General features: G+C 43.8%; 1 protein-coding gene across 3 annotated transcripts in view; it reads right to left on the reverse strand.

Moving 5' to 3' along the window:
• pola1 (polymerase (DNA directed), alpha 1) overlaps window positions 1–13095 on the reverse strand; it is a 382614-nt gene that overhangs the window by 214274 nt on the left and 155245 nt on the right. For all 3 annotated transcript variants that reach the window (XM_069890180.1, XM_069890179.1, XM_069890181.1), the window contains exons 33-34: window positions 8311–8492; window positions 6920–7051 (exon numbers count right to left, since the gene is read on the reverse strand). In XM_069890180.1, coding sequence (XP_069746281.1) covers window positions 6920–7051; window positions 8311–8492 — 314 coding nt within the window. The remainder of the gene's footprint in view (window positions 1–6919; window positions 7052–8310; window positions 8493–13095) is intronic.

Raw genomic sequence — 13095 nt, forward strand, 5'->3', positions numbered from 1 at the left:
CAGCTGTCCCTGCACCATCTCAGAGCTTCCCACGCAGCTGTCTGTTTTCCCAACGCTACATCAACAGTTTACAGCAGCACACAATCCTTTATTTCCCCCCGTAAGTTCAGTCTTGTCCCTGGTCCTAAAACAATATTGTCCAGGGTCCATAACAGATCCAATTCTTACACATTATCATCCAGATCATTGATATAGATGACAAACAACAAAGGTCCCCGAGACACACCACCATTACTCTTTGGCTTCTCCCGTCCAGCCAATGTCGAATCCATTTCACTACTTCACCATGAATACCTAGCGCCTGAACCTTCCTGACCAACCTCTCATATGGGTATTTGTCAAAGACTAAAGTCCATGTAGAAAACATCGACAGCCTTTCCTTTGTCAACTTTCCTGGTAACCTCCTCGAAAACTCTCAGATTGGTTAAAATCAACTGACCACACAAAAAGCCATGTTTGACGATCCCTAATCAGTCCATGGCTATCCAAATAATTGTATATCCAATCTCTTAGAACACCTTCCCATCATTTATCTACAACTGACATCATTCTCACCAGCATATAATTTCCAGGATTACTTTTGAAGCCTTTTTTAACAACATAATGTGAACCACCCTCCAATCCTTTGGCACCACATCCGTGGCTCAGGACATTTCGACACTAACTTCCCTCAAGGCCCAAGGGAATATCTTGTCAGGCCCAGGGGATTTATCCACTCTTATTTGCTTTAAGACAGCAAACATTTCCTCCTCTTTAATGTGCATAGATTCCATGACCTCTGCTTGTTTTCCTTACTTAGAGTCGTGGGAATACTGATGAAAAGTAACCATTTAAGATGTCCCCCATCTTTTTTGGCTCCAAAAAAAACTCTGATCAAGGGGACCAATTTTGTCTCTTACTATCCTTTTGCACTTAATACACCTGTAGAAACCCTTAGGATTTTCCTTCACATTGTCTCTCTAATGCAACCTCGTCCTCCTTTAGTCTTCTTCATTTCTTTCTTTTGTTTTTTCTTGCATTTTTTATATTCCTTAAATATGTCATTTGCTCCAGTTGCCTGTACCTGCTATACACCTCTCTTTTCTTCCGAACCAAATCCCCAATATCCCTTGAAAACCTAGGTTCCCTATGCCTTCTAACCTTGCCTTTAGTCCTGACAGGAACATACAAACACTGTATAGGTGCATAACCTTTTATCCGGGATTCTGAAAACCGGTAACCTCCAAGAACTGCCACTTTTTTTGGTAGAAGACATCTGCTCATCAAAGATGGAAGTTTGGTGCCAAACACGACCCTCGTTCAACTCCCGTGCATCCCGTCACATTCCACGTCGCTAATTAATGATATCATTACTGAACAAGTGCCCTATCCGTTGAGCATGACCCTTGCTCAGCTTGCGTTGGAATATCCCATGTTGTTCTGCTACTTTATAAGTGTCTCCAAAATGCCGTATACTGACGCCCATCCAAAGTCGCAGTGCTTTTAGTCAGCCAGGTGGAGACTCAATGGCCACCATCGCTATCCATAATCACCCATGCTGCTGAAACCGCTGTACCATCGCCAGCGCAGGGGAACCAAAAAGGGGGCCGTTGCTGGTAAAGCGGTGGGGGGGGGAGCCAGAGAGAGAGACGGTAGCACGACCCGTGAGGGGGAAGGGGAGGAGAGAAGCTGTGCGAATCGCGCGATCGAGGGATGGGTAGAAAGATGGCTGTGCAACTTGCAAGGTGGGAGGAGAGATGGCAGCAGGACTCGGGCGGGCGTGCTTAAAGGGACCAAAATCAAAATGATTCCAAAATCCAGAAGATTCTGAACAATGGTAAGTGTCCAGTCCCAACAATGCTGAATAAAAGGTTGGGCACCTGTACTCTCAAAATTTCACCCCTGAAGGCCCTCCATTTACCTCACACATCCTTGCCCAATCCACACATTCTAGATCCTTTCTCATTTCTTCAAAATTGGCCATTCTCCTATTTAAAATCTTAACCCAAGGACCAGACCGAGCCTTCTCCATTATAAGAGATCCAGTATTGCATTCTCTCTAATTGGCACCTCTTCATATTGATTTAGAAAACTTTACTGAACACATTTGACAAACTCCAAGCCATCTAGCCCTTTTACAGTATGGGAGTCCCAGCCAATAATTGGAAAATTAAAATCTCCTATCACAGCGCTGTTTCCTGCTATCTCTTTCTCTACAGATTCATTCCTGCAATTCTCACTATTGGGGGGTGGGGGGGGAGTCTATAATACAACACCATGAGTGTGGTCATAACTTTCCCAGTCCTCAGCTCCACCTATATAGCCTCAGTGGATGAGCCTCTGCTCTACCCTGCCTGAGCACAGCTGTGATATTTCCCTGACGAACAATGCCACTCCTCCCCTTTTCATCTAAAGCAATGGAAGCCCGGGAAATTGAGCTGCCAGTCCTGCCCCTCCTGCAACCAAGTTTCACTAAGGGTCATAATTTAATATCCCAAACCGCACTCTAAGCTCGTCTGTCTTTCCTACAACACCCCTAGCATTGAAATAGAAGCACCTGAGAACATTTCCATCACATTCAACCCATTCACTTCTAACAGTGCATGCAATTTAAACATACTTTTTTTCCCACTCCTCTTTATGCTCTAGCACTCCAGTTCCCATCCCCCTGCAAATCTATTTTAAACCCACCAGAGCAAACCTTCCCACCAGGATATTAGTCCCCTTCCAGTTCAAATGAAAACCGTCCTGTCGGAACAGGCCCCACCTTCCCTGGAAGAGAGGCCAATGATCCAGAAACCTGAAGCCCTTCCTCATACACCATGTCTTTAGCTACGTGTTAAGCTGCATTATCCTATTTCTAACCTCACCAGCATGTGGGACGGGTAGCAATCCTGAGATCATTACCCTGGAGGTCCTGTCCCAGTGGCTCACTCCATGCAGCATCTCCTCACCCTTCCTACCCACATCATTGGTTCCTACATGGACCATGACATCTGGCTACTCACCCTCCCTCCTGAGAATACCATGAACTCAATCTGAGATATCTCTGACCCTGGCACCAGGGAGGCAACATACCATCTGGGAGACTCAATCCGGTCTGCAGAATCTCTTATCTGACTCCCTAACTATGGAATCCCCTATCAATGCAGCACACCTCTTCTCCCTTCCTTGGTCCAGGTCCAGATTCTGTGCCAGAGACCTGATCTCCATGGCTTGTCCCTGGTAGCCACCCCCTCCAACAGAATTCAAAATGGTGCTTGTTATTAAGGGAGATGGCCACAGGGGTGCCCTGCACTGCCTGCCTATTCTCTTTCCCTCTCCTGATTGCCACCGATCTACCCTCCTCCTGGTTCCTAGGTGTGATAGTGTCCCTGTAATTCCTGTCTATCACCTCCTCTACCTCCCGAATGATCCGAGTTCATCCAGCTCCAATTCCTTAACTCGGCTCATCTGAGCTGCCAGATGGATGCACTTCTTGCAGATGAAGTCATCAAGGATACTGCTGGTTTTCCTGATGACCCACATTTTGCAGGAGGAGCATTCCCCTGCCTTGGCTGCCATTCTCACTGACTATGAGTAGATGTACAAAATATATGATATCTAAATAACCTGCCCTTACCTGTGCCTACCTGCTGAATCCTTTTTGTTCCTGTAATCAGGTGGCCCTTTCTGATTTCAGCTCTGACTATTCATCGCCTCTTGCCTATTCTCAAAGGTTAAGGGGTAGGGAGGGTTTAGTACTTATTTTAAAAAAGGAATACGTGGGTTGGCACACCATCGAGGGCCAAGGGCCTGTATGGTGCTGTAGTGCTCTATGCTAAATGCCTCCCTTAACACCCTATCACCCAACATTTCCACTTTCAGGGAACGATGAGCTTGCCCTCTCAAGATCCCTCTCGACATTCGTTCTGAAAAGACCTGTCCTTTAATGTACGTTTTCACCTTACACTGATGTTCCAAAGCACGACACCTCACTTATCCAGAATAGACTCTATCTGCTATTTCTCCACCCATATTTTCAAATTGTCTATATCCTCCTGGATCCTTTTGCAACCTCTTCAGCATCCACAACCCCTCCAATTTTTTGAGCTGACGGAAAACTAAAAAAAAATCAGCCCATCGATATTTTCCACCAAATCTTTGAAAGATATCACAAACAACAAAGATCCCAGCACCAACTGCTAAAGAATACCATCGGTCGCAGACCTCCTTGTCAGAGAACAACTCCCTCACTGCGAACCGCAGCCTTTCATGACCAAGCCAACTTTGAATCAAATCCACCAAGCCACCAACCCAGCTGACAATCTTCAACCGGTCCATGCTTTTTCAAGCACAACTCTCTCAGAATCCTCTCCAGTAGCTTCCTTTCCACCTGATGGAAGGCACACTGGGAAATAATTTGCTGGATTATCCCGACTGCCCTTGGATGCGGATTTACCCAATCACAGCTACTTCCAATCTACTCTCCCCAGTTTCTGCCAATAATACTGTTCTTAGCTTTTCACCAATTTAGCAATTTCACCCTCAGGGTTCAGAAATACGCATATCCAAAGCTACATTAAATTTCAGGAGTTATGATCAGTATTCCCAAATTGCTCACACTGAAATCCCAATCACCTGGCCAGGCTCATTTGCTGATGCAACGTTAATCCTCTCTTCCACCACCCCACCCGAGTCTCTCTGTTTTCCTATCGCCCTGCCTGCTTTCCTACAGCTACCCACTCATACATCACTTCAGCCTTTTTCTCTGGTACCCCCCCCCCCTCAAATCCATTTACCCATGAGTCTGTACTACCCCCCTTCCCCCCTCCTCATCGTTCCTCCTCCCCTCCCCCCACCTCTTTATTCAGGTGCTTCCCTGTTTACTTGACAAAGGGCTCAGGCTCAAAACATTGAATACCCTTCACTTCCTCTGAACTCTGTGTGACTTGAACTGAGTTTCTCCAGCATGTTTCTCCAAATACAAATTGATCATCTGTGACAGAAATTTAGAATAGTTGCTATCCAACTCAGCAACAATTTCAATATGCAGATTGCCCTTCATTGCAACAACTCGCCCGTAACTTTCATCTGCCGTTTCTTGAAATTGCTTTCCAGCAAAGCTTGAGATTTTAAGCAAAGAAAAACAGCTGGAGCAACTCAGCAGGTCAGGCAACATCTCTGGAGGCAAAGGGGTGAATGACATTTGGATCGAGGCCCTGCGTCAGGACAGGTTGAGACCCAAAACGGCAACAATCCTTTTGCCTCCAACAATGCTGTCTGGCCTACTGACGTCCTCCATCTGCAGTCTTTCCTGTTTCCCCGAGACTTCAAGCTTTATTAATAAGTTTGTTTAGGATTCCATCTTGCATGACAAAGCACTTTGAATTGTTCTTCACTTTTTTTTAAACTTGAGAATTTCAAACACCCCCCTCCCCCACTGCTTCCAAAACAAGAGCTTCATTGTCCTCATCTCATGGTCTGTTAATACCGTGAATGGCAAAAATATTTCCCTGCTTAGAATATTAAACAATGCAACTGGTAAAGAGGGAGTAATAGCTTCTGAATAAGGAACACCCATGTAAACCACTCCCTCTTGTACAGTCTTTCTCAAGAAGCAAACCTTGTGCAGTGGTAAATCATAAAAACCCATAGGTTGAAGTAAAAGAATAAAATGTTGGAGAAGCTCAGCTGGTCAAACAGGGTCCTTTATGTAGCCAAGGTAAAGATACAGAACCGACGTTTCAGGCTTGAGCCCTTCATCAAAGTATGAGAGAATGCTGAGCTGAGCTTCTCCAACCTTGTTCAGTGAATGAGGCAAGAGGGCATCCACCCTCAGAGGGGGGTGGAGGCAGGTACTCTTGCAACTCTGGAGAGGTTATGGAGGTGAACATTTGAACAGGCAAGATATAGAAGGCTACAGACTGAATGCTGTTGAGTGGGATTGGTGGGGATGGCTGCACGATGGTAAGAATGGACATGATGGGCCGAAGGGTCTGCTTTGCTGCCATGCATCTCCATGACTCTCCAATAATTGGGCACTTGAGAAAATCCAATACCCCATTGCTCTGAATTTACAGCGCTTTTCAACATTCTTTTAATGTCATTGATCCTGGAGAATAAAATGCACTTAAATTAAAAAGCCAATTACATAAGTACTGCCTGCTTTCATGTCAGAAAATATAAATCCTCAAACTGCCTTTGTGATGCAGTTCTTTGCCTGAAGTATTTACAGAAAGGCCCAAGACAGGCACTTAAGTAAAAGGAAGCAACTAAATGAACTTCCAAAAACACTCGAGAAGAACTGCATCAATTCTCACTTTCTTTTCCAAGCACTGCACAGAATTTATAATTACTAGTTCTTTGCTTCTATTGTAAGTTTAATAGACTAAAGAGCTATCACAGCCACATTTATTTTAAAAGCAACAGCCCTGGAGTGTCTACTAGAAGGCCAAATGATTAACGCAAATGCTTTGTCAGAATGAAGATGTAACAAGCACCGCCCAGTCAAAGGATGAATTGAAATCAGTGGGTTATCTTTCAGATTAACCAGGGCATTTAGTAAGGAAAATTTCATGGAAGTGTAATTTTTAGCTTTCATGAATCCACGCAGTAGGCAGTCTGCCAACTTTCAAGCTGGTGAAATTTTCCTGCTTCGCAAAACATCTCCTATTCATTTCTCAGTTTAGATAAGTTAAATGTTTCTCCTGTACTAGCTTATTTGCAATGCATACTCCCTCGTACCAGTGGAATAAGGCATTGTTCATGCTTCATTGTTAACATTTTTTCCAAAATGCACAAAATAAAGTTTCTATGGAATTAGCCTATTTTTAAACTGAAGGAGTATTGTTACCTCATGGAAGGAGCATCATTGAATTTTAATCATAAAAGACAGACAATTAATTTCTACTGGTGAACCATTGAGAGATCTGTTCCGCAGTTGGTTTCATGTACTTACACTGTAGTATCGTTTGATATGACGCCTGATGTCCAACGATAGCTTGTTACTCATTTGTACTTGATACTGAATAGGCGATACCTCACAATCAACATTACTGCAGTGGAGCAAACTTGGTTGAATCTGTTGCCCCTGATGTAAAACAAAAGATGTACATGTGTAACACAACCCATAATATTTTAGCCGTAAGAAACTTCAATTACTTTCTTTTCTGAAATAATCAGGATTGAGTTAAAAGAACACGTTTTGTACTTAAAACTGGTCGTTAAGCCAGTTCAACGTTTTAAGTTGCACAAGAACAAACAGCCCACCTGCAAGTTCTCAGAGTTCATGCAATTAACTCTATCTTTTTTTTTTAAACTGCTGTAATGAAGGAAAGTCAAGGATTCTGCTCACTCACAGTACTCTGTGCCAAGTCCTACTCCTTGTTTTGACTGAAAAAATCCAAACCATCTGCTCTTCCACTGGATCAACTTAAAATAATTACATTTAATTGAGATAAAGACGACTTTGCTTTCCGATCCAAAGTCTAAGATGCCCAATCTCATAACTCTGTGTGTTATAAACCCGTTTAAAAAAAAAAGAGGTAATTGAATATTTTCTGATGATTTTGGGGTTTGATCCAAGGACACACAAATATCTGGCACAAGTTTGGGAAAGAGATGCTTCTCTGTGTTTGACGACAGAGTAGGACAATGTTCTTCAAAAGGTCAAGGAGCCTTTTCTTTAATCTGGGGGGGGGGGGGGGGGAAAGAGGGTTGGGAGAAGGGAAAGGATATAAAGATTCAATATTAAAAACTTATTGTATTTATTTTAAACTTGGAAGAATTTCCTGCAGGAGAATGTCAACTTTTTTGGGATCTCAGTTACGAGCTCATTTCTCTCATTTTCAATAAAAACAAATATTAATCTTCACAAGACTTTAATAATGTGATTTTCTAAACCTACACCCACGAGAAAGACGAGATTGGATCTCCTTCAAGTGCTTTATAAGCTACAAATCAACATTCAATGAGAGGCAAAATGCTGATATTTCCCTTCAAAGACACAATAAACTGTAGTAATACCTGAGGGAGTACTTTCACTGAAAAATAGCTGTCCTTTCAGAATTTTTTTATATAATTAATCATTTCCACAGCACATAAATGTAAAATTGCAAATGCAATTTTAAAGGAGTTGTGGACGGCCGAGGGGCTGCTTTTCATCTTTTTCTGTTCGCTGCCATCATGGAGCCCAGCTCTCAACCTGACCAGATCCCTCATTAGCAGGAAAGCAGACAGATTTTCTCATTCTTCCTCCAGCATTCATGCCCACTGTCCCTCCCAACAAGTCCTTTCAATTGCCCAAGGGAAAATCCCGACGCATTTGTCAACGTATATTCTGATACGTACGCTCCCGTCGAATACATTGTCATAAATATTTTCTGTGTCACAGTTTGGGCACGTGAACTTGAACCTTTCTGCATCGCAGTATTTTTCTTCATCAGTCAGCTGAACTGGGCCACCCAATAGCGCATCGTTTTCTTCGCTTTGGAGATAGATATGATTCGATCGAAACTGGGACGGATCCAAACCTTTAGGACAAGAAGGAAAGAAAATAAGTGAACAGCCAAGTTGAGCCCATGAATGATCTTTGTGCTGCTATGTTGTATGCAGCTGCCCAGAATTCATGTGGAAAGGGAGAAGACTTTGGTCTAACAAACTCCCCATCAAGAGAGATGGAAGTTACTTTCACTTACTCTGGTTTGAACACTACTTCAATGAATATTTGCATTGATGGTCCACTACTTCACAATATCCATTGTTATGGAGACCAAAGTACATGGCAATCAGCCATCTGCACAATGGCATGCAATAGGATGCCTTAACTGCCCAGAAATCAAGCTCAGAAGCTTTTGACATGAAGTGCCTTCAGATTTAGATTTATTGTCAGAGTGCATACATGACATCACATGCAACCCTGAGATTCTTTTTCCTGTGGATGAGGCAGAATTACCACTTATTGGCAGTGCAAAAAAAACTGACAACGTACAAATGTAAGCAAACTGTGCAATACAGAGAGAAAAATAATCAAAGTGCAAAGTAAGACACTTAATTAAGTCCCTAATTGAATTGAGGAGTCTGATGGTGGAGGGGCAGGAATAACTGATGCATATTGGCACATTGGGAGTGGGGTCAAGATACACATTAGGGCTAATGAACAACTAATGATCTGGTCTGGTTTCATCATTGTGCAGTGAGCTAGCTGCAAAGCATCAGACCAGATGTCTATACAGAGGATCATTGAAACAGCCAAAAGGATCACTGGGGTCTCCATTTTATCTATTTCCTGGGAGCACTGTCTAAATAGAGCTCTAGGAATTATAGATGATCCTTTCCATCCAGGGCACAGAATCTTCAACCCACTACCATTAGGGTGGTGGTACAGGAGCATCAAAATCGAGATAGCCAGGCTGGGGAATAGGTTCTTCCCACAGGACACAAGTCTGATGAACGGTAGCCTGCAACTGTGACAATTATCCCAAATATTTATATACATATATTTTGCTTATTTATGAGATCTTTCTGTACTATGTATTGTGTGGTTTTTTTGTGGGTGCACCATAGACCACTGCTCATCGGGCTGTATATGTTCAATCAGATGATATTAAACTTGAACTCGCTGCAGGGGAAGGAAAAAAGTGGACCAGTTTGCAGTTCTTACATGGCCTCAGTATCTGTGCTGGGTGATTAATAGTGAACATGAAGGAACAGGCTAACGCTACAATATCAGGGAACAGCGGAAGGTTCAACTACCTCAAACTGTCCACTAATCAAGGAGGTCCATGGATAGATGTATACTTTGAAGAAGGGCTCTGTTACTTCACAGACCAGCAACAATGGAAATTCACCAAGGCAATGTTATATTTTACTTTTAAAACACTATATTTATTCATAGCTACTAATAATATAACACATTAGTCAAATCAAAAGTGTGCGTGTTTGTGTGCCAAATTACAGCTTCGGCACAATTCCGGAAAGTTATTCCAAAGTTTAGTCTTACAAATCCACTGTCAAAACACAAACTTTTAACTGATGCACAGAAGTAATCACAAAGAAAATGGGAGAGACTGAGTGAGCTCATTGCCAAAAACTCACAAATCCTTGTTGATTTTCTTCCAAAGAAATATTCTTTCATCTGAACGGTTATCACAACTCCCCTTTCCCTTGCGTAGGGGAAATGAAATGCGCGAGTTCCATGATGCTTCCCAGGTACAGGTTAATCAAAATGACCTTTCCTTTGGTCACTGTGGGGATTCCATAATTCCCCGGACAGGGAGAATCACAGAATTGCCCATTATCACAAAGAGTCATTCCTGCTCAGTGTTCGATGAGATGGCTGCTAGTCACAAGGTGATGTTCCTTCCGTGATCCACACACAGGATTCTCTCACCAACTGTGTCCATTCTTCTCTCCAAAGTTGCGAATTTGGTAAAGCCTATACTAGCTAATGCCACCCAGTCTCTCCACAGCTGTGAATATTTGCAGCCTATACTAAACCCTTAAAGTGATACTCACACTAAATAAAACAAGAGCTTGTAATACCTGAAATATCAGTAATATATTATTACCTCCTTTGGGTGCAACAAGACCTGCTGAGATCATCCATCATTTCAGTTTTTTTAATACAATCACATTGTCTGCAGATTTTCATGTTTCATTGCATTAAACCAAAGAATCTTCTCTCTCTCAATTTAGGGGGAAGCCGTCTTCTCAGTAAAATGACTGCCTTAATGACTCTCTTCATGAACACAATTAGCTGTTATATTGGGCCATATTTCCCCACTGTGATCAATTTGATTTGAGATTGGGGCAGGAAGGGGAATATGATGCTTTTGTCAAGAGGATTGTCACCAAGCATGACTTACCATTATGGTACAAACCGCAGGATCATTACAGGGTTTAAATTTTGTCAGAGACTGCAAGAGCGGAGAGGAGGAGCATTTAAAACGCAGCAAGAGAGGTAGGAGCTTGTTTAAATCTCTCCGTTGGCTCATCAGCAGTAGCTTATAAAAGGAAGGGAAGTTCAAGTGGAGCAGCTATCGTCTGAGTGGAATTTGAGGCTTTAGTTCAAGAGGTCCAGTGCAGGAATGGAAATTATGGTTCAAGAGGCTTCAGTTAGCAGAGACTGAGGAGGAGGTGCAGGAGTTGAGGGTAAGAACAGGTTTTTCTTACATTTTTCTCTTTAATAGACAGAAGGAATGGCAGCCAGAGCAGGGACTTGCCCCTCTTATACAATGTGGATTGCCAGGGAAATCTACAGTATCTGCCACGACTTCATTTGTGAGAAGTACATCCAACTGCAGCTCCTTACAGTGTTAGGGAATTGGAGCTCAAGTTGGATGAACTCTGGATCATTTGGGAGGCTAAGGGGTGGGGGATGATAGACAGGAGTTACAGGGATGCAATCACAGCTAGGAGGCAGGAAAAGGGTAAGTGGATGACAGTCAAGAGAAGGAAAGGGATCAGGCAATCAGTATAGGGCATGTCTGTGGCCATTCCCTTCAGCAACGAGTATACATAACCCTTTTGATACTGCTGAGATGTTTTACCTATCTGGGTCCCATCCATCTATGGCCCATCCCTTCGCAAGCGAAGATGAACACGGTGCCTTGTAGCTTTTCAACTTTAAGCACCATGTGCTGGGTCAAGGACTTGGAGGCGAGTGCTTGCCCAGGATAAATGCCTCCCTCTGGGCCCCACGCCACTGGGCCCGGCGGAGTGCGAGGCACGACAGCCAGAGTGACGTGGGATTGCCCCGCAGTGGTCTGTTTCAAGACCGTGCTCGCTGGCCGTTGTCCTTACGGATCCTTCGCCCACCGAGTTTGCTGCTGCAGACTGCTACGGAAACTGTTTCCCCGTGCTCTGTCACAGCTGCCAGCCCCTGCTGCCAGACTGACAGGTGTTATTTGCCCATAGCTGGGGCCCTTTCAAGGTACTGTCGGCTGGGTGAGATGAGCCCGGGGATTTGAAGTCAGAGTTACCTTCTCCTAGTCTTTGACTAAAGAACCAAAACCTGCCAGGCAGCAGGTGGCTGGAATTCAGAGTTTACCATCTCTTAGACTTTGCCAAAAGGGGCTTTGCCCACAAGGCAGCAGGTGGGATCTGGGTCAGGCTCTGAGTCTCAGAAGGAAAGGATGAACTCAAGTAGTGTGGTAGTCAAAGGGGACTCGATAGGTTCCCAGATAAGAGATTCTGTGGGCACAAGAGACTCCAGGATAGTGTGTTGCCTTCTAGGTGCTCGGGTCCAGGATGTCGCTGAGCGGGTGCAGAATATTCTTAAAGGGGAGGGTGATCAGCCAGAGGCCATGGTACATATTAACATAGGCAGGAGTGGGGTAGAGGTCCTGCAAAGTCAGTTTAGGGGGTTAGGAGAGGCCGAAGAGCAGGAACTTCAAATGTGTGGCTGAAGAGAGGAAGGAGAGTTTCAAGGACTTAGAACGTTGGAACCTTTTCTGGGGAAGGGGTAACCTTTACAAGTGGGAAAGGTTACACTTGAACTTGCGGGGGTGGGATGGAGTGGAGGTTTGCTAATCCTGTTGATAGTGGGGAAGTTAAAATAGATTCCTGGGGGGGGGGAATGGGAACTAAATTGGAGGAAGAGGAAGAGGCGCTTGGACACAAGTAAGGAGAGCTAGTAGGAAGTTTGTGTGGAAAGGCAGGGAGATTTGTGCAAAATTGCAGAATCAAAAGTCACAATTACAGGGGCTAAAGGTTTTGCATTTAAATGCACAAGAAATAAAGTGGATTAATTACCTTGTAATACAGATTAAAAGTAAATCACCTCCCCCTCATCCCTGCTGTCCCCTCCCTCTGTTCTCCACCTATCATCTCCTGCCTTTTCCTCTCCCCTGCCTTTTGTTCGGACACCTGCCGGCATGAAGGGTTCAAGCCCGAAACATCAGTAATGTATTTTTACCTTTGCACTGTTTGACCTGCTGAGTTTCTCCAGCATTTTGTGTATTTACTTGGAGTACAGATTGGCAGGCATGAGTGTTACAGCCATCACGGAGTCAAGGCTAGGGGATGGAAGACATTGGGAGCTGAATATCCAAGAATACAAAGTGCACCGAAAGGGTAGGCAGATAAGCAGAGCATTACCTCTGTGGGTAAGGAACAACATTAAATCATTAGAAA

This window comes from Narcine bancroftii, chromosome 7 (genome assembly GCF_036971445.1).
Source record: "Narcine bancroftii isolate sNarBan1 chromosome 7, sNarBan1.hap1, whole genome shotgun sequence".
Classification (NCBI taxonomy): domain Eukaryota; kingdom Metazoa; phylum Chordata; class Chondrichthyes; order Torpediniformes; family Narcinidae; genus Narcine; species Narcine bancroftii.